General features: G+C 53.7%; 8 protein-coding genes across 8 annotated transcripts; 5 read left to right on the top strand and 3 right to left on the bottom strand.

The window, feature by feature from the left end:
- Nucleotides 1–72: 72 nt before the first annotated feature.
- nimA (serine/threonine protein kinase nimA) lies at nt 73–2,418 on the top strand (the record flags this gene model as incomplete). The annotated part of the gene is made up of 3 exons (XM_058451674.1): nt 73–176; nt 238–290; nt 349–2,418. Exons 1-3 carry the CDS (start codon nt 125–127, stop codon nt 2,416–2,418), a joined length of 2,175 nt encoding a protein of 724 aa, XP_058308212.1. The 5' UTR covers nt 73–124.
- Nucleotides 2,419–3,130: 712 nt separating this feature from the next.
- N7498_004611 (WW domain binding protein 11) lies at nt 3,131–3,961 on the bottom strand (the record flags this gene model as incomplete). Its single annotated transcript, XM_058451673.1, has 1 exon — nt 3,131–3,961. The coding sequence occupies one exon, from the start codon at nt 3,959–3,961 to the stop codon at nt 3,131–3,133; it is 831 nt and encodes a 276-aa protein (XP_058308211.1).
- A 1,121-nt stretch (nt 3,962–5,082) lies between these two features.
- N7498_004610 (uncharacterized protein) lies at nt 5,083–5,942 on the top strand (the record flags this gene model as incomplete). The annotated part of the gene is made up of 2 exons (XM_058451672.1): nt 5,083–5,625; nt 5,712–5,942. Exons 1-2 carry the CDS (start codon nt 5,356–5,358, stop codon nt 5,940–5,942), a joined length of 501 nt encoding a protein of 166 aa, XP_058308210.1. The 5' UTR covers nt 5,083–5,355.
- Nucleotides 5,943–7,123: 1,181 nt separating this feature from the next.
- N7498_004609 (ribonuclease P Rpr2/Rpp21/SNM1 subunit) lies at nt 7,124–7,699 on the bottom strand (the record flags this gene model as incomplete). Its single annotated transcript, XM_058451671.1, has 1 exon — nt 7,124–7,699. One exon carries the CDS (start codon nt 7,697–7,699, stop codon nt 7,124–7,126), a length of 576 nt encoding a protein of 191 aa, XP_058308209.1.
- Nucleotides 7,700–8,054: 355 nt separating this feature from the next.
- N7498_004608 (ATP-dependent RNA helicase SUB2) lies at nt 8,055–10,093 on the top strand (the record flags this gene model as incomplete). The annotated part of the gene is made up of 5 exons (XM_058451670.1): nt 8,055–8,307; nt 8,850–9,260; nt 9,322–9,682; nt 9,734–9,991; nt 10,048–10,093. The coding sequence occupies 5 exons, from the start codon at nt 8,055–8,057 to the stop codon at nt 10,091–10,093; spliced, it is 1,329 nt and encodes a 442-aa protein (XP_058308208.1).
- A 4,592-nt stretch (nt 10,094–14,685) lies between these two features.
- Nucleotides 14,686–17,230, top strand: N7498_004607 (ketopantoate reductase family protein; the record flags this gene model as incomplete). Its single annotated transcript, XM_058451669.1, has 5 exons — nt 14,686–14,719; nt 14,778–14,898; nt 14,965–15,005; nt 15,074–15,503; nt 15,556–17,230. 5 exons carry the CDS (start codon nt 14,686–14,688, stop codon nt 17,228–17,230), a joined length of 2,301 nt encoding a protein of 766 aa, XP_058308207.1.
- A 1,149-nt stretch (nt 17,231–18,379) lies between these two features.
- On the top strand, nt 18,380–18,781 carry N7498_004606 (DASH complex subunit HSK3 family protein; the record flags this gene model as incomplete). Its single annotated transcript, XM_058451668.1, has 1 exon — nt 18,380–18,781. One exon carries the CDS (start codon nt 18,380–18,382, stop codon nt 18,779–18,781), a length of 402 nt encoding a protein of 133 aa, XP_058308206.1.
- Nucleotides 18,782–18,905: 124 nt separating this feature from the next.
- On the bottom strand, nt 18,906–19,913 carry N7498_004605 (histidine phosphatase family protein; the record flags this gene model as incomplete). Its single annotated transcript, XM_058451667.1, has 4 exons — nt 18,906–18,969; nt 19,045–19,257; nt 19,356–19,619; nt 19,738–19,913. The coding sequence occupies 4 exons, from the start codon at nt 19,911–19,913 to the stop codon at nt 18,906–18,908; spliced, it is 717 nt and encodes a 238-aa protein (XP_058308205.1).
- Nucleotides 19,914–20,518: the final 605 nt, after the last annotated feature.

The raw sequence follows: 20,518 nt of genomic DNA, 5'->3' as shown, positions 1-20,518 counted from the left end.
CTTTACCTTTACTAACAAGACAGGGGACTCGTCGGTCACTTCTTTCATGCTTATTTCCCCATCCTCTCCCATCCTCCGACACCTGTGACCCCCGTTGTCCTGTCCGCAGTGTACATCTATAGCCATGGCGATTGCTCTGGCTGAGGCGGATAAGTATGAGATCTTGGAGAAGATTGGTACGTCTTGGTCTGGTCAAAGATCTGTCATTCGTACCTCAATGCTCATGTACTTGTACAGGTTGTGGCTCCTTCGGCATCATTCGCAAGGTCAAGCGGAAATCGGACGGATTCGTGAGTGCTCCCAGTTCATCACAGGTCAAGACGTACGACGTGTCTAACGTCAATCCAGATACTATGTCGCAAGGAAATCAATTACATCAAGATGTCCCAAAAAGAACGCGAACAACTCACTGCCGAGTTCAACATCCTGAGTTCTCTCCGTCACCCGAACATCGTCGCGTACTACCACCGTGAACACCTCAAGGCTAGCCAAGACCTTTACCTTTACATGGAATACTGTGGTGGCGGAGACCTTGGTATGGTCATCAAGAACCTAAAGAAGGCCAACAAGTACGCCGAGGAGGAATTCGTATGGCGCATCCTTTCCCAGCTGGTCACCGCGCTTTACCGCTGTCACTACGGTTCCGATGCTGTCGAGGTTGGATCAAACATCTTGGGCCCTGCACCAAAGTCCTCTGGTTTGAAGGGAAAGCAGGGGCAAGTCACCATTCTTCACCGCGATTTGAAGCCTGAGAACATCTTCCTGGGTAGCGACAACTCTGTCAAACTTGGTGACTTTGGCCTGTCCAAGCAGATGCAATCCCACGATTTCGCATCGACATACGTTGGTACTCCCTTCTACATGTCTCCCGAGATTTGCGCCGCCGAGAAGTACACCCTGCGCTCGGATATTTGGGCCGTCGGCTGCATCATGTATGAGCTGTGCCAGAAAGAGCCCCCTTTCAATGCGCGAACACACATCCAACTCGTTCAGAAGATCCGGGAAGGCAAATTCGCTCCCCTGCCTGACTACTACTCTCCTGAGCTGAAAAATGTCATCGGAAGCTGTCTGCGTGTCAACCCTGATCACCGACCGGACACCGCCTCCTTGATCAACCTTCCCATTATTCGCCTGATGCGCAAAGAGAAGGAAGTAGTGGATCTTGGCAAGACCTTGCGTCGACGCGAAGAGGTTGCTGTCCAAAAGGTTCGTGAGATGGAACAGAGTCTGGCTAAGCTCGACAAGGAGAAACAGCAGATCAAGGCTGAGATCGAAAGCACCGTTCGTCGGGAATGGGAAGTCAAGGCACGGTTGGAGATCGACCGCCAGGTTCAAAGCGAGCTCGACCGTCTTCGCAAGCGCTTCGAGGCGGAGGTCCAGGAAAGAGTCTCAATTGAGTTGCAAAAGCACAAGAGAAACAGCAACCCGAACCCCCGCGAGGATATCTTCCGGACTAGTCTGCAGCACTCGAGCTCGGGATCCTCGGGCCGGGCCAGCCAAAGCTCGCGGTCCTCTGGAGCCTTGACTGAAGACAGTGATGCACCTTCCAGCGCAGACCTGGCCCAGCTCTCGCTTGGATCGCCGACTTCCAATGAGAAGAAGCAACGACAGAAGAGAGAGACCCGTACCCCATTCTGCCGTTCGAAGACCACTGTTATGGACTCACCTCAGGATGTGCAAATGGCCGAGCCATCTCCCATGTCAATCGCTTCGCTCTCCCTCTCCCCTCGTCGCACCTCTGCTGCAGGTGGTGCTCGAAACATCTTTGCCGAGGCCGAGCGTCAGAAGGCCAAATGGGAGCCTACCCTGGCCTACTCCGATGACGAGGATGATACCCCTGATCTCCCTTCTCCCACTCGTCCCAAGGTGAAGCCGGATCCATTCAAGGCTCCCCGACGCCCTCTTCTCCGACAGAACACGGCAGCCATGATGCAGAAATTGAGCACCCAGCCTCCTCTCTTCCCATCTGGCGGATCCCGCCTACCCCAGGTGTCTGGCGGTCCCTCTGCTTCCCAATCCGAGGCACAAAATACGGGCAGCGAGGGCCGCGCCAGATCTCCTCACCGTCGACTCTCCAAGATCCCCTCATCTTCCAACCTTGCAGCGGACGCCGGATCATCTACCCGCAGCAGGAGCGGCTCCAAGCAATCTCCCACCAAGGCCGGCGGTGGTGAGGAGATGTTCAAGGCCGTCATGCAGCGCAACATGGGTGGCCGCACCCTCGTCGAACTCGCCCAGGCACGCGCCGGTGGTCGTCCGGCCGACGAAGTCAAGCGTTGCGCCAGCGACTCTCGTGCAACTGCGCCGTCTTTGAAGTGCTCTGACCGCGAACCCCCAGCGATCTGGGACCCCGAGCGCGACGAGATGCCCAGTCCCTTCCTGGCTCGCGGCAAGAAGGTCATCCGCAACCTCCGGTGAAGCATTTCTTCATTTTGAAGCCCTTTCTACATATTCCTTCCTCCCATTCGCATCCATATGGAGCGGTTTTCAGGTGTAACGGCGTTATTAATTCGGTGTTTTGGAAAGACCGTGATTTCTTTTCCCTCTTCTTGTCCGTCGTTTGGATCTTCTCTTCTTGCGCATACCTCTCTATGTCACGGAGTTAGGCTTTGATCTTGTGTTTTGGGATTGCTTGCGGCCATGCAAGACATGGCGTTTTGCGTTTGCTTTCCGTTGGCTACTTTTGCCCTGACTCGACCGACTCTCTTTTTTTCCCTTTGTGATGTGACGCCGTCATGCCCCCTTTTCTTTAATTCTCGGGAAGGAGTTTTCTTGTACATTTATTTTGGTTACGCCGGTCATATACTGGTCGCTGTGGTTGAATCATTTCGAATTTGATACCGCCGCCCTTTGGGTTGATATTTCCTTTTCCTCAAGTTTAACTTGGTGATAATCTGAGCCTCTTGTTGGGGAGTATATTTGGCCGTTGATTGGATCCTAATTGCATATCCTAGGTTGCAAGTGGCATGCTGTGGAAATACATATCGCACATCTCGATAACTTTCTGTTGCTGCTTCCAAGGGTCCAAGGTTTTCTAATTTCCTTGAGAAAGAACCCTATTTTGCATTTGAATTCTCATATGGTCATTGTATTTGACGTGAATTATCTTTGAAGAAGTGGGCATCAAGCCTTAAGCCTCCTCGTCCTCCACTTCTTCTATCTGTACAGTTTTCATCTCCTGATTGAACCGCCGCTCCTCTTCTTCCAGTGATAGTTGTTCATCGCCAGCAGTGGACGGTTGACCTGCCGGGGCTGTAGCGTTATACCCAGCTTTCTCAAGCCTGTCCATCTCCTCCGGTTCTAACAACTTCCCAGTCCCCCTAATTGATTCCTGCTTCATGCGCACCGCAGCGGGAATGAACTTGTTGACAGCCTCCTTCCGCAGATCTCGAATCTCAGGCTGGGCTTCGTAAACAGTCTTATGTTCGACCGCTGGTGGCCGAGAGGGTAGCGAATGTGGCCCACGCAGTTCCGAGTCCTCTCTCTCTCCAGGACCCCGTCTCCGCGGTTGCCGTGGGATCGGTGGTGGTGTGTCCCGCGGCATGGGTATCCGTCGTACATCCTCGTCTGTCTCGCTGCTGTCACTTTCATGCGGGTACCTTCCGTGTTCCTCGTCTCTCCTCCGCTTGCCGAGCACGGCATCTCCGTCCCTCCGGGAACCATGACCGTCTCCAAATTTTGGTGCTTTATCGCCCAAAGCCTCGCGTGCTTTCAAGACCCCCCGTAGGTCCTTTTCAAGCGCTTCCAGTATCTCCTTGTCGCGTGGTCGTAATTTTTGTCCCGCCTCCTCCATAGCTTTGAAGTCGTTGATCTGTCGCTGAATTCGATCCGGGTTGCGTCGTGCGAGTTTCTCATTGCGGCGTGCCAGCGCCTCGGCTTTCCCCTTCTTCAAGCTCTTCTGCTTGTCCTGCTTTCGCTGCGCAGCCGCAGGGTTGACCGAACGCTCTTTGTCCTTCCCCATGTTGGTGTTTTATGATTTACCCGGATACGATTGCTCGACTGTATTGCCGGAAACCCCACGAGTTCGCCAAGCCAAGGCCAGGGGCCAGGTTCCGGAATTGGGATTGGGAAAATGCCCGGGCGAATGCGAATGGCGTCGTCAGCAGCCGACGATCGTCGTCGTGCGGGCGGACAAGGTCTGGATCGAATGCGACCTGGCTAAGAGCCTCTCGCGTGGTAGGGCCCAAAAAGCAGGGCAGGGAACGGTGCAGGTGTAGCGGTCAATGAGAAGAGGGATAGAATGCCGCGGATCCAAGAGCCTGCAGCAATGTGATCAAAGCGTCAGCCGTCTCCAATCCTTCGCGAAGATCGTGTTGAGTCGGGCCGTCGGGTTGCAAGCGCCTGCAGGAAGACCTGGGGATTCAAGGAATGGGCGAACGATGCTCACAGGCTGGACGTGAGGCGCTATTTCCGCTGCGTTGGTATTGGCGGGCGCACGTCTGAGAGTTGAATGCAAGCCCCTCCACCGGAGCGTCTGTGCCAATGGAGTGGTGAAGTCACCGTCGGTTCAGCCTCACAATTTAGGCTGCGGGGGAATATTGCCGTGATTGGAGGTCGCGGAGGGATGAGGCAAAGATTAGGGGAGAAAGAGTTGGAAGGTCATTGGCGTGGGACGAAAAAGCAGAAAGCAGGAAGCTAAGGCGGAGCGGGCGGAGAGCTATCCATGGTTCTGGATGGAGCCTGACACCGGGAGATTTTGTATACTTCCAAGGTCCCGGAGGGACTTGCTTGGGTATCTACAGAGTACATGGTGTGTTATGCGATAGTTCTCTTCCCTAAGGTAGCTAGTGACTTCGGAAACGATCAAGTGATCCAATCCTTGTCTCGTCGTCCCCCGGTGCACATCCTTTGCATCCCATCGTCGGCATTATCTCCTAGGTCCCGGGTACCGTCTCTGCACTACATAATCCAATAAAATGAACAAAGTGAAATGATACATAGTGACCCCAGGTCCATACCATACTGCCTTTTTTTGGGTATCTCGAAGTACCGCCCTATCCAAAGCTCATAAAACCCGGGCCAAAACCCCCTCCTGGCCTTTCCCGTCCGAGGTATCATATTGTAAGCCTGTGCTCCCACCATCAACAATATAAAATTTCCAGGCCTCCCACTGGCTCTTCTGTTTCCGTACGACGGCCATTTCACGAGCCGCGCCTAAGTTGCCGCCGACCATTTTTCTCCGCCCATGAACTCCTTCCATCCGAGTCGCATTCCGATTTGACGCACCTTCCTCTTTCTCCTCTCCTCCCTCTCTACCCTACCTCCCTCCACCATGACCTGCGGTCCGTCCGGCCTCCCCTCGAGTTTGATCGGCGCCTAGACTGTTCGGTCGGAGCATGTCTCTGCCGGGACCAAATGTCCGTCGCCTCGATCCCCGACACCTCGCTTGGCCTCACCTCCTCCGAGATCCAGATCCTCCGACAGCAGCAACAGATTGCCCTACAGGGCCACGCCGGCAATGGGGTGTCCAGGGGCAGAGGAACAGGGAGAACCAGCAACTCCAGCTCGCGCGCTACCAGTGCCGCCAGCAGCCAAGGGCGCTTGTTGTTGGACCCCATGAGCCTCCGCGCGCTGTCCCACCAGTTGGACGGTCTGCAGGCTCAGATCCGTGGCCGCATCGAATATGTAGGTGGCTTCCCTAGCATTGCTTCCGTCGAATTTCAATCGGAGTCCGCTTCTGTTATTACTTCTTTTCTGACTTGCAAATGCAGCTGGAGGACCAGATGCAACTCTCCATTCAAAACAGCTACGACCGCGCCGGGAACGTGATCCGTAATGCGGATGCGGAGATCGCCCGCACTCGTTCGATTCTTGCCTCCATCGACGATCTGGATAACGAGCTGGCGAAAATATCCCACATTCGTGATATCGTCAAGGGCTTTCGCGGTCGTATCGAGACTCTCGATCATCGGATGGATCAAAGTTCTCGTCGACGGCGCTGATACGACCTACCTCACGTACCTTCACACCTCGACTTCATACACCAATCTACTCTCGCATACACCATGATCTATACTGGACCGACCCGTCGCTGGTGGCCCTCCGCCGACATTTCTTGATACCACTGGATGGTTCAACACACCCTCCCGATCCCATAGCCTCTCGAACCCGAACTATCTCGACCCAAATCAACCCCACACAAAAACAAAAACATATATATCGTACTTGTCCTCGCGGACGACCTTGTTTTGATCCGTGAAGCCACCGTGCTCACCTACTTCTTTGGTCTAAATATCCTGATTATCGACAGTTGAAAGAACTGCTTGCCTCGCGGCGCTTCAGGCCTCAGTGACACCCCACGACCTGATGGAAACTGCAGTATATTGATGGCGCTGGGGCTGGTTCTGTTTACACCTTCGTTTCCTTGGCTGTGGGCCTTTCAAGTTTCACGACTACTACGACGATGGATTTTAACGTTTTCTCTCAAGCGCATAAACATGATCTGCTTTCAGTTGATGTGTCTAAGTTGGTTTCATCTGTGATTTCGATTCCCCTCTTTGCATGTTTTTTGTGTATGTACATGGGTTTAGGTTGTCTGATTTTCTTGGCCATTGCCCAGTAGTATTATGGATTCTTTCAAATTTTCTCTAATCTAGTCGGAGTAAATGTTTCCCTTGTAGGTGGCTATGGTACGCCGGGTGTCGAAGATTGCCACTGGGGCCCGCAAATTCTATGGCGGGCTGGGGGGAAGGAAGGCTCTTTTTAGTTTCACCCCACGACCTGATCTCGATTCACGACGACGAAACCGATACCTATCGCTGGGCAAAGCCCGCTGAGCACTTCACACGTCGGTTCCAACTCCAGTCAACATGCGCGCCAGAGGCGATTAGAAACAATATACGTCGCCGAAATTTTCCGTGCCATATGCCGTGGCTGCTCACTAGTGATCTGGAGAAGCATTCCATGCACGCAGCGACTGCGGCGTCTAACTGGAGGTGACGGGCACACAGTCTAGTCAGGTGTGTACTCAGACACGAAGGCAGGGCCCATAGAATCTTTGTCCGACCTACTGCTTCTGCCTTTCTTGAAGTGGGTTGACCCAGGAGAGACTTCTCACGACGATGTGACACCGGTCAAGCTGCCAAGCGTTCTGTCCCATGAACGGGTTTTGATTTAAGCACACTCATGGAACATCGGTCTGGTCCTGCGGTTGAGACACGTCTTTTCGTTCCTTCAGCTTCTTGCTTTTCCGGTCTGTATGAGGAAAGCGCTTTTCCGTGCTGCAAACGAGGCAGCGCACAACCAGTACATCGGCCCACGGCTTTTTGCGTCCCCGGCTGGCATTGGTCACCTCGTGCGTGCAGTTAACTCCTGGTAACATAAGGGTATCGCAGCGCTTGCAATATGATCTCTTCACTGGCACCGGCAACCGGGTCTGTGTTTTCAAAGATACCCCGCGCATATGGGAGATAGACACTCTCGACAGGTTGGCGAGAGTCTTATTGGCAATCCGGTAGCCCTGGCCCTTTGAAGCAGATATTGGCTTCCCTGCATGGGTGTTTGGGGTGTCTTTGGGTGCAAACGGCTCATCAGCCCCATTGTCGACCACGGTTGCATCATCAGTGATAGCTGCTCCAGCTTGAGCTGGAAACTTTGAGACACTCTGAAAATATTCGGCTGCGCCCTGTAGGTATTCCAGACGGGCTTTCAGGTGGCTCTTTGAGTTCTTTCCTTCCTTGGGAACTTTGGCCTTGGCCATGGCCGTGGTTGGTCGAGACTGGAGTAGAATCAAAAGAAGTCGCTTCATTCACCGAAGACTGAAATACGCCGAAGACGCTAGGCCTGAAACGGAATCGATGTTTGTCACGTGATGCTCAGCCGCTCACCTTTCGAACCGCATCCCTCGCCGCATCCACTTCTTCCCTAACTCATCTCTTCCTTCTGGTCGATACCGTCCTCTTTCCCGTCAATTTCGAGGGAGCTTCGCCAGATCCCTTTAGTACTACCTTGAGACCTTCCTTCCCCCGTCCCTACCCTCCCTTTCAACTTCTCGCGACGAGAAGACACGCTGCGACCCACTCTCAACACCCGTCTCACTTGAACCGACCGCTATCATGTCTCACGAGGAAGACTTGATCGATTACTCCGACGAGGAGCTCCAGACCACCACGGCCCCCGCTGCCGCTGCCGCTCCCGCTGCAGCCAACGGCGACGCCGACAAGCAGGGTGATCTGACTGTCTCCGGCGGCCGTCCCGACAAGAAGGGCAGCTACGTCGGAATTCACTCCACCGGTTTCCGTGACTTCCTCCTCAAAGGAGAGCTTTTGCGCGCCATCACCGACTGCGGCTTCGAACATCCATCGGAGGGTTAGTCTAACTTGTTTCTCCCACATGCCTTCCTCCATTATATGCTCCAACGTCCGTCCATCTCCGCGAGAACTCCATCGATCGGTATCGGTGATTTGTCGCCGTCGAATCTGCAGACGACATGGGGACCATTGTTCCACAACAGTGGCCCGTACATCCATCTCGGATGGTTATTTCGACTCTTGCGCTGCATCTGCCAGGTGTCTATTATCACATGGCCAAAGCTACGGTCGTCATTCACTTCCACATATTACTTCTGACGCGGGTGATTGAAGCCCCCGGTGGAAAGCAATGCGATCTGAACTGCTGGTCACATGATAGGCACCGCCTCATGTCGTCTGCAGAAAGGATTCAAACATTTCATATTTTCGCTTGACTGAATTGGCAGTCGCAAGCGGATAGAAGAGAGGCGGGTGATGTTTTGGGCTCTCGGTGTTTTTAATTTGGTGGTTTCAACGAGATGGATGGACCTTGCGACAAGAAATTGCTTTTACTTCATCCTGAGTCGAATTCAAGTCTAACCACCGCTCCGCATCGAACAGTCCAGCAAGTCTGCATCCCAACTGCAATCCTCAATGTCGACGTCCTCTGCCAGGCCAAATCTGGTCTCGGTAAGACTGCGGTCTTCGTCCTGACCACTCTCCACCAGCTGGAGCCCGTCCCTGGCGAGTGCTCTATCCTCGTCATGTGCCACACTCGTGAGCTGGCCTACCAGATCAAGAACGAGTACGCCCGTTTCTCGAAGTACCTTCCCGATGTCAAGACTGCCGTCTTCTACGGTGGTACCCCCATCCAGAAGGATATCGAGATTCTGTCGAACAAGGAGACCTACCCCAACATCATCGTGGCTACCCCCGGTCGCCTGAACGCCCTGGTCCGCGACAAGAAGCTGAGCCTGCGCAACGTCAAGGCCTTCGTCCTCGACGAGTGTGACAAGATGCTCGACCAGATTGGTAAGTTACTACTCGTACAACCTGAAGCAAAGCACGTCCTCTAATGTACTTGCCCCACCAGACATGCGCCGTGATGTCCAGGAGATCTTCCGTGCTACTCCTGCCGACAAGCAGGTTATGATGTTCAGCGCTACCCTCTCCCAGGAAATTCGCCCGATCTGCAAGAAGTTCATGCGCAACCCTCTCGAGGTCTATGTGGATGACGACACCAAGCTCACCCTTCACGGTCTCCAGCAGTACTACATTAAGCTCAGCGAGCAGGAGAAGAACCGCAAGCTGAACGACCTGCTAGATAACCTGGAGTTCAACCAGGTCATCATTTTCGTTAAGAGCACCCAGCGTGCTAACGAGCTCGACAAGCTCCTGCGCGAGTGCAACTTCCCCAGTATCGCTGTCCACTCCGGTGTCAGCCAGGAGGAGCGGTAAGTTTCTTTGACATGGTACACGCCTGGACATTGCTAACAGCCCTCTAGCATCAAGCGCTACAAGGAATTCAAGGAGTTCAACAAGCGTATCTGCGTCGCCACTGATGTCTTCGGTCGTGGTATCGATATCGAGCGTATCAACCTGGCCATCAACTACGATCTTCCCGCCGATGCCGATTCCTACCTGCACCGCGTTGGCCGTGCCGGTCGTTTCGGTACCAAGGGTCTGTCCATCTCCTTCGTGAGCAACGAGGACGATGAGAAGGTCCTGAAGGATATCGAGAAGCGCTTCGAGGTCGCTCTTCCGTATGTACCCTTTTTACTACCCCATTCATCATTTCCAGACTAACTCGTCATGATAGTGAGTACCCCGAGGGTGGCGTCGACTCGTCCACCTACATGGCTTAAGTGCCTTTGGGTGGTTTGGTCGCGAAGCGACCGAGCTGAAAACCTTTTCCTTGTCTTCTTTTCCAGTCACTTTCAATTGTTTATGGCGCAAATAGCTCGGCTATGGTTTTTTCCTGTGGGTCTTCTGTGAGGTAGACCTTCCATTGTATGTCAGATCAGAATGGAATACAAATGGTTCAAAAGTGACATCGTCCACGTAGTTGGCTGGGTTTTGGCGTGATGCTGCTTGAGTCATGATTGAAGCCCTCATCCTAAGGCTCCAACATCGGTCGGGGTCTCTCTGAACCATTAGCTGCCGATTGGTCAGCTAAGCCCATGAAGCTATTTAGAACCGGGCTGCTGCTTAGCGCCCGATTATGCAGTTTGCACATCTCTATCACATTCTCCTCGGGTTTCTACCTGATTATTCATGGATCACCGAGTAATGGCTAAAAGAACAGTTTTATATATATTTCTCTTGGAGAATCGTTCTCGAAGAAACGGGTATAAATATCACCCCTGAGAACGACTAGAAAATAGTATCGCATTACACTTTCAACTTTTATATCCAACATCTCTTAATAATAGCAAGAAGCGCATAAAGCACGCTTTCCACGCTATTAAGCGCAGCGAAGACTACGCGCAGGTTGAGAGACTCACCGGCGCACCTACCTACCGTCAGTGGAATGAAAACATATCAGCAGCCCTCGAGCAAGACGGACTGATGAGGTCCCCTCGCTTGCAGACAGGTGGGAGTAATCTCCAGGAAAGTGAATTAGCTTCGTATATTTCCTTAACTATGTTCTTGAGCTTATCCTCACGGGCAGGTGTGAAGATGAGATCCTTGGATGAATCCTCGTAGGTTTCAGGATATGGTGAGCCTAGTTCCAAACTCAGTCTCGGAAGGTCTATATATTTTAAAAGCCATGAACATTGAGTCTCGTCCAAATTTTGTAATTGCCGCAATTTCGCAATCTTTGAAAGCGGTTATCAATCAATTCACGGTCTCAGGCAAGTGAGCACAAAATTAGTTGCCGATTTCCACTCCAAGTTCCAAGGTTGAATACCGTGCAGACAGTAACTGAGATTGAAGATACAAGCAGCCTAGTTCCACCAAGCCAACACGACCCGCTCCATACTGGGGTAAAGGACCGATCATTTCCTAAGCTGTCAACAGTTTCGCGAACCCGGGGTCTGATACCAAGCTCTGCCGAGCTGGGACTAGGTGTATGTGGCGGGTCAACCAAGCTGTTGGCAGACAAGCGAGAACACGCACCGACCTACAAGGTGATTTCATTACCCCTTTTTCGTTTATACTTCCGCTAGGTACCGTTAGGTACTCGTGCCGCCTCCCTGCATGCTGACAGCTGTCAACGAGGAAAAACCGGGCAGGGAAATTGGGATGCGGACCATCAGGCAATCAATGTAGGTATTAAGGATGCCCTCGGGATAGATGGCCGATCTGCGCCGCGTGGTGGCCCTGATGCGGCATGAACTCCTGGGTTAAGGTTTGGGGTTGAAGATAGCTACGGCCCCAGCGGGCGTGAGCTAATGAGGATATCTAGATCGGCAGATATTCAATCCTTAGGAAAGGCTTCAAGTTCCGAGGTCTGTGACGTACTTGTATCTAGTACAAGGAATAGTGCGCGTTACCCATGGGTGAGAAAATATGCATTAGATATGCAAAATTGCAACTATCGTCTTCGATACAGTCATGGAAACCGACACCTAAAATCAGACACCGAATCCCAATAATTTCCCTACGAAAACTCGGACCAGGAATCAATAGGCCAATCCACGCGGGAGCCTAACAGATTGGTCTCCGGTAGCGCACATCAAAAACAAGGCAGCGGGCGGAAGCTAAGCCCAAAAGCCCTGCCTCGGACCTCGCGCCATTAAGGTGTCCCACCCAGGGGCCGGTTGTCTTGCTTTAGCGTCGATGTGGCTTCCGACCTGACTGGTTCTGCCTTGTGGCACCTCTCCAGGAGGCGAAAAAAAATGGTTTCGACAGAACGAGGCGTTGGGCGCGGCGCTCCGTGTCCCCATGAGCGCTCGGCCTTCGGGCGCCATTGGCCGACGCCACTGACTCCATTCTCAACACTCAAGAACCATCATGTCTGAGACAGGGTCCGGGTTGGTCATCTGTACTGTACTACTTGTACCCTGGTTGGGCCAAGGTCGTGTCAATCGATCACGGAAATCAGATTGGGGGACAATTACAATTTCCCTGACCCCTATGTTGATCTTCCAGCACGGAGTACAGTACAGCTATAGCTACAGTGAACCCGGTTCGCACGATTCTACGGCTCAGGTCCTGCTCGATCGGGTCTACAGCCACGGACTTGTGGGAGACCCGTCGCCCAACTTGGACCCATCAAACTGCGGAGCGGGTCCGAAATTTACTTGGTTTCGAGTCTGCAGTAAAACGACACCTACGTAGATTAAGGTACGAGCCCGATGGTTCTCCTAAACGGAAACTGATCGATCGCCCGTCGAGTTTTCGCCCAAGCCATGACCTCAAGCCAAGAGCCGATCGTGGCGGAGTCGGGGATGTTTGCATGAATCCATGGCACCCCCTGGACACGAGAACAACAAAACAATTGCCCGCATCCGGCAACTTCTGCAAACGTGGTTCACGTTTTTTATTGTTTCGCCCCCTGCCACCGAGCGGCATGGCCGCGTACTTTTTGAGCTGCACACGGAGTCGGACCTGCGGACACTCGGGTCGGAGAAATCAAGTGCGTAGGTGGATCCGGACACGAATGAGATGATGGGATTGCGGTGCCCCACTCCACCGCGATCTCCCCGGAGAGCCTGGACTTGGTACCTGAAGAGTCGGTTACTCTGAATGAAACAGGTCAGTGCCCGTCCCAGGCCTGAATAATGCGCCAGAAGCGTGCCCACGTTCGGTGAAAAATCCAAAATCCCCGGAGAATGTCAACCCCTTGATGCGGAGCCAGTAGCACGCTGCAAACAGCATTCGGCACGCGCGTCGATCCCGCCGGCATGCTGTATCAACATCGCCTCCCCCTTCTTCCTCCCTAGAAGCCGGAAAAAGCAAGCTTCCTTGGATATGTACCTGCCTCGGCAGGTAGCTATCGTGGGTACCTGGAGATGTACTTGGCACCCGTGAAGGCGGGTGACCATTCTATTATGTAGAGAAACCACCGGCCCGTGGTTACCGCGACTCCGAGTTTCCAAGCTCGTTTCAAGGGGAACGCAGTGAAGATATGCCACCGTGTGGGGAAAAATAGGCCCCTCATGGGATCTCGACGCTCTCGACGTCGTACGATGGCTTTTGCTTTATTGGGGTGTGATCTGGCCTGTGTGCCACACGGTCGAATTGACAACGGCTAGCCGATGTCGATCAGGGATAAAATCCTGTGCCAGGATAGTGAACACAAAACAAGTTCACTCCCGACCGTAAATAGCCACCTAGTGACTGACTAGTGAAGAGAAAACCGGCACGAGTCCTTTCGCGCCTCTCTTGGCTTAAGTATGTGTCCAATACGACGCTGGCGCAGCGACAAGCCGGAGGGCATCGGATGTACTAGATTGCCCTAAGTATGCTCAGGCCGCAGGGTACAGGAGAAGTCAATTTCCCGCCTGATTCGTAAGATTTTCGATTTCCCCTGTGCTGATTCTTCATCGTCCAGGCTTACAGTTAATTGTGGACTTCGGTGGTGGATTGATGGTGACGGTGGACGCGGCAATATACGCGTCAACGTCTTTGCAAGACCTTCGGGACCGTGCAAAATAGGCATCATCTGTACAGTACATGCAGTGAGCGTCCCAGTTCAATCGAAGCATTGCAGATCAAGGCGTTGTGGTGCAGTGGAGCCCACTAGGTTCCGTTGGCCAATTTGGAAAAGAAAAAAAAATTAAAAGAGATAATTATAGCAGCAGGCTGGGTTGTCACCGGCCTGGCGCATGCCGGGCCAGATTCATTTGAACCATTATTTCCCTACTTTGGGGTAGTGCGTGTCAGCTATCGAAGTCATTCTCGTCGTAGAAAGCACCCGGGTTCCATCTCGTTCTATTCTTTCTTCGGTTTTACGGAGTCGAACGATTTGGACAGGTCGAGACTGGTGATTGCGTGGAAGGCCACGAAAGGGCGATAGCGCGGGAGACTAAGTACTCCGTAGATGCGACGGCGAAAAAAGAAAGAACACAAGAGCACGGAAGAGTCCGTCAGGTACAGCAAAGCCCGTTCTGCTACTCCGTACATCTACGCATCCAGTCAACAAACAACCACATCCTTCCGCGGACAGCCTTTTCCCTGTTCCTTATCACCGTTTCCGGATCGAGCCTGGCGGGGGATCCACGACCGTTGAAAGCGCCGGGGATCAAGGACATTCTTTTTGCGGTCGCACCTTAGCTGCGAAAAGAAAGTTGAGGCTGATCGGGCTCCTTCCCATCTCATCCATCTTCTCCTCCTCCACTCCTTCCAACTTTCTACACTTTCCTTCCCCCTACTCTCCCCTGCCACCTCCCTCTTTCCCGCCCCCTTCGCCCTGGCTCGCCCGTGGTAAACCAACTTCTCTCGGCGGCCTCGCGCCTCTGGACCTTTCGAACTTGGTCCTTCCTCTACAGACCTCTTTCCATATTCGACCATGGCTCCCCCTCCACGCCTACGCATCCTGTCCGGTAAGTCTCTTCTCTTCCCCATCCGCCATGGGACGCCCAATACTGAGGGTTTGTGCAGTCGGTGGCAATGCGATCTCGGCCTTTTTATCGTGGCGGCTTCAAGCGACGACTTCCTGCGACGTAACGCTGGTCTGGAAATCTGGTTTCGAAGCCGTATCTCAATACGGCGTCTCCTTCAAGTACGTCTCTGCTCCAGTTCCCCCTCCGGAAAAGATCTTTTCACTCATCGCATTTCTTATCGATAGATCAAAAGCATTCGGTAACGAACGGTTCAAGCCCCGTCATGGTATGATCAATCTCCTGTATACCCCCCCTGTTGAATCCGGCCTTTCAGGCTGACGCATTCTCCTCCAGTTGTCCGCACTCCCGAAGACGCTTCCTCCCGTGAACAAGCCTATGACTATGTCATTCTCTGCGTGAAGGCTCTCCCAGACGTCTACGACTTGGCCTCGGTGATCGAATCCGTCGTCACTCCCCAGCACACCTGCATTCTCATTAACACCACGAATACCATCGGAATCGAATCCCATCTCGAGCAACGATACCCTACCAACGTTATTCTTTCTCTGGTTTCCAACGTGGAAATCTCACAGACGGGCCCCAGCGAGTTTGAGCACCTCAGTTCCAGCGAGATCGTTGTGGGCGCGACCAGCAAGCAGTCGGTCATTCCGGCATCGATCCAGAACGATATGGCCGCTGCATTGGCCATGACTCTAGGCTCGGGCCAGGTCGAATGCAAAGTGTCGGATAATATTAGACAGGAGCAATTTGAGCGAATGATTGGGTAAGTTCTCTCGATCTTCCGGAGCAGAATCCGATTGCTAATGTCTGTGCAGTCCGATCGCATTCCATACCGCAAGCGTCGTTTTCGACACCCCTAATCCTACACAGCTACTGGAGAAAGTTGGTGTTCGCCAATTGGTGAACGGCATTATCGAGGAGCTTTTGGAGCTGGCCGCCGCGCATGGCTGCAAATTCTCGAGCGACTTCCGAGAGAAGACGATTCAGAAGATGATCGCATCCGACGCCCCCAGCACAATGTTCCAGGATTTCCAGGCCCGCCGCCCGATGGAAGTCGAGACTTTCTTGGGATCTCCCATCAAGCTGGCCACCGAATCCAACGTGCCCGTACCTCGCATTGAGGCGATGTACGCTATGCTCCACCATGTCAACGTTGTGAACCAGACCAAGCCCCGACCTGGGGATTCTCCTCCCGCCTCGGTTATCGGCCAGCCCCCTCCCCGAATGTCTTCCGCTCCCCCGCACCGACCGCCCGTGAATGGTGGGATGCGAGCGAGCCGGACGCACTCGAGTATGGGAATGATACCCGGTGCGCGACGAGGCCCGCCCCCAGGCATGATGCCGAGAGGCCGCGGTGGTCCCATGCCACCCCCTGGAGGCGGTGTTCCTCGTGACCCGTCATTGGAAGGGCTCGAGGAATTCAGTCATCTGGTGGTCTATGACGGAGATGAACCTCCAATGCCACACCCCAATGGCAACGGTTTCCCCGAGGGCGGAGCTGATTTGGCATTGAGGGAGCGTGAGCTAGCTCTGCGTAAGCGTGAGTTGCATCTTCGCGAACAGGAGATGGGTATGGGAATGGGAATGGGTATGCCTATGCCTCCAGGCATGCGACGAGGCCCCGGGCCCGGCCCCGGCCCCGGTCCTGGCCATGGCCCACGACGACCACCTCCACGAGCGGCGCCTTTCGACGAAGAGGACGAAGATTACTTTGACCCGATGGATCACATGGGCATCCCCCATGTGGACCCGGATCAAGTTGATATGATGAGCATCACTTCTCGCCGAGCACGAAAGGCCCCGAGCCAGAGCCAAATCCGCAAGAACCCAGAGCACTTCGCTGGTCCTCCCATGCCTGGCAGCCGACCATCCTCATCATTCGGTCGTTACTTTGGCCGGAAGAACCGTCCGACTGACCGGGTGATGCAGGAGATTCCGAGTCTCCACGACTCCCTTCTAGACAACCCTATAATGAGCTACTCATCCGACAGATACGGATCCGTTGACCGCAATCACTTGAATGCAGGCTCGCGCGCAAACTCGATCACGGCCAGCGCGATGGGTGACTTCGCTCCCCCGCGCCCCTACCCTACGAGTCGGCGAAACAGCCACTCGCCCGCAGCTCCCTTCCCCGGACCCCCGGGTCCTCGCATGGGTCGCCCCATGACTGCCCATGACCCCAATCTTGGACCTCCTGGTGCCTCTCCCTATAACGGCCAACCGTCGCCGCCTGGGAATATGCGGACACCAGTACCCCGGAACCCGTCTGGCCAAAGCCTCCCGGTTGGACCGCAGCCTGTTGAACAACACTATGGGGTGAGCAACTCGTTTCCCGCCAAGGGTCCCCCTTTCAAGAACAAGAGTCTGACTGGAAGTGCGAGCGCCAGCGCGGAGAGTGGTGATAGTGGTGCCAGTGCGAACATTGATTCATCGGCTCACAGCAGTCAGGTCAGCCTTAGTGAACAGCACGTTGCGGCACCCATCCGCTGAATGCCCCCTTTTCACGACTTGAAAACCGGCGATCGATGACCGACTGAATTTCCTTTTCTGACGTGATTCCTCCCCTCCTATGACCATCGGCCCAGCTCTTGTCATGTTTGGGCACTGATTTTTGCATTGTTGGGTCCTCATTCTACGGGGTTATTTTTTTACGCCACCCTTTACTCCCGTGGAGTGTGGTATTGGTTAATACTCGGCTCTTCGCTTTACATATACATGAGGGACATAGGTGGTTTATTAGCTTGTTATTTGTTTTTGTTCCGGAGTGTTTGGGATGCGGGCTGTGCTTCTTGTCGTCTTTTCTCCCTCTGCATTGATACTCATCTCTCGTTCTGCGGCATTATCGACTCTTTTTGTTCTCTCTCTTTCCCTGAGGTCTGCGCATGCCTACACTGGGGCATCTATTTTTCCTTCTGCACCACGTTGATATAGCGCCCTCGACTTCACTCGACCCGATTCCTCGCTCAGTCGCAACCCACGCACCTCTCTTGTCTCTCTGCATGACTGTACACTACCTCAACCGGCGCCTTTCCTTTTTGTCTGTCCCTCATCATAGGTGCTCGTATACGTTGTTTATTGCCCTGTTATTGCCCGCGTTATCATCATCTGGTCCTGGTCCGGTATCTCTCTCATTTGTTCCCAATGTTTCCTTTGCTGTTACCATCCGGCCGGTCTGACAGTCCGGCCCATGTCTCTGAGTTTCTGTGGTCTGGTCCCTGGCGCATTGCAAAAAGCGGGGTTCGATTTATTCGGTTGTGCTGTCTTGATCTGCTTTGGCTGGGTTCGCGCTTGACTGGGAATTAATGATAGGTACCGTGTCTGATGTTGCACTGCCCTCTGGACAGACTTGTTATTCTTCATGGAGCCCACGAACTGATAGACTTTCGCCGTTATATCACCGAGTTGCTCTCTGTGCGCTCTGTTATTCCACTAAAATGTTCAATATACCTAACCTACTTCACCAAACTGAATGGGCTGTGTAGAATGCGGTCATGTGACTCGTGTAAACAAACTCCCCGCGCTTTTCTTAACCTCACCAGCTTCACCATACTTGAAGTCGGATTGACGAACCCTAAAATTCTCCCCTCCCCCTTACAGACGCCTCGATTTTAACCCGCGACCCCAAAAAGAAAACCCAAAATGCCACCCCTCCCCCCATCCCACCGTCGCCATGACTCCCAAACCTCAACCTACACCCGCGCCTCAATCCTCCCCACGTCGGGCTCAGGCACCTTCAACCCGGGCGCAACTTCCACATCCAGCATGCCCCAAGGCAGCACCGGCTCCGCCTCTATGCCCGCCGCCAAAACTCGCCAGTACGCCCACCTCCACAGCCAGCTCGCACAGCTCAATGCAAACCTCGCGGATACGGAGAACTTGCTCCGCATGACGGCTGTCCAGGCGGGCGACATGCGCTTTTTGGGCGGATATGTCGGGGCGTTGTTCATGGGCTCGGCGAAGATCCTTGGCGAGGAGGGTGTCAAGGGGAATGCGGATCCTGTTGAGATTAAGGTGAAGAAGGAGGAGAGTGAGGAGGATTGATTTGGATCAAGAGGAAGTGGGTGAGCCTCTCTTGGTTGATTTTGCATGCTATGTGCGGTTCTATGGACTGTACTAACTTGCTTATCTAGGCTCTACCAAGGCCAATGGCTCCATGGTCAATCCACTACTCGACAACGAACCCGCCTCCAAGGATAATCGCCGGCTCATCGATATTATGGTGCTCATAGCTGTTCCCCGTCAGCTCGGATCTTGGGGGATATTGCAAGATGGAAATCTGCTCGAATCGACACCCAGCGACTCACCTTAGTGTGCCCACACCACCGGCTTCCAGAATCAAGGACGTCTCTGTCAAGGGTTTACCCGTCCACCGCATCGCAAACGCTCGCAGGATATGACCGTGTGCAACGACGAGCACATCGCCCGGGCTATCGGGGTTCTCAAAGCTCTTGCGGTGGACTTTCTTCCTTATATCAGCGATCAGCGCGTCGAGACGACGGACGATGTCTTCGGGGGATCTGTCGGATGTTAGCACAGTCGTTCCAGACAAGCAAATGCACTCCATATTCCCAAACCAGAACCCAGTAACACATCAAAGAAGCAATCTTGAACTTACTCTCCTCCGGGACACCCATCCGTCCAAATATTCCAGGGCGGAAGACCCTTCTTCGCCCTGTCCTCTTTAATTTGCTTCGAGGTCAAACCCTCATAGTCCCCATAATCCCACTCCCGCACAGCCTCTGTCACCTCCACGGTCGCCTCGGTGCGAATGGGCTCCACTTCTTGATCCTTCCGCGCCTCGTTCCATGGCAGCCGCTCTCGACACCCGATCTCAAGGAGTTCGAGAGTCCGTTGGGCGCGCGTACGTGGGGAGACGTACCTATACCCAAGCATTAGCAAGCTTTGGTGACGAGACTCTCCCACCTACCAAGGATAGGTAAGTGGACAGGTAGATGCCAGAGTCTAGGGCACGGGAAAGGTGTGAAAGGATGTCTTACACATGCGCCAGGTTCTTGGGCACGATCAGCCTGTCGTTTCCCACTAGTGCCTTGCCCGTTGCTTTGATGCGTTTCTCGCCGTTTGCCGTGAGTGGGAGGTCGCTTATACCCGTGTGGCGCCCGTTCAGGGACCATTCGGTTTCGCCGTGGCGGATGATGAAGCAGCGCGGAGCCATTGTCTATTGTAGGTGGTGCAGTGGTGTGGTTATACTGTAGGGTGTAGGTGAGGTGCGGTGGTTTGGCAGCTTGCCGGGTGGGGGGTCGTAGTTGCGTCATGCAGGCTGATAAGCTCTTATCGCGTGGACCAGGCACTGGGGGTTTCGCGGATGCTACGATGCCGTGTTTCTAGAAACTGGTTTCGGCTAGAGTGAAACCTTTGGAAAGTTACCGTGCTCTAGATGAGTCTGTAAATACCAGTGTGGCGTGTGTCAGCCACGTTGGAAATGTGTTTTGGTTTCGCCGTGCGGCTCCATGGTTATCGCGGGTCTGAAACATTGGCAATCAAAAATACCAAAACATGAAGGATCGTATTTCCCGTTCCTCGTAGAAGATGCTCCAGGACCGTGGTAGCATCCCTTGGTAGCATCTATGTAGCTATTAGCACCTAGCTATTCTCCGCACTGTTTAGTCCGATTGCATGCCCAAAATTGTGCCTTGGAAAATGTTTGGAGGGGCATTGGAGGGGCAGGGGGAGGGGTTCCTCCCCTACTCCACCGCGCTATCATAGTGTCTCGTGTGTACATTCACGCCGTCGACGCTGGATGAAGCTGCGATTTACAGA

The sequence above is a fragment of the Penicillium cinerascens genome (assembly GCF_028974065.1).
Source record: "Penicillium cinerascens strain IBT 15544 chromosome Unknown contig_5_segment0_segment0, whole genome shotgun sequence".
NCBI lineage: Eukaryota > Fungi > Ascomycota > Eurotiomycetes > Eurotiales > Aspergillaceae > Penicillium > Penicillium cinerascens.
The sequence above is the reverse complement of the archived record's forward strand: the minus strand, read 5'-3'. Positions and strand labels throughout refer to the sequence as shown.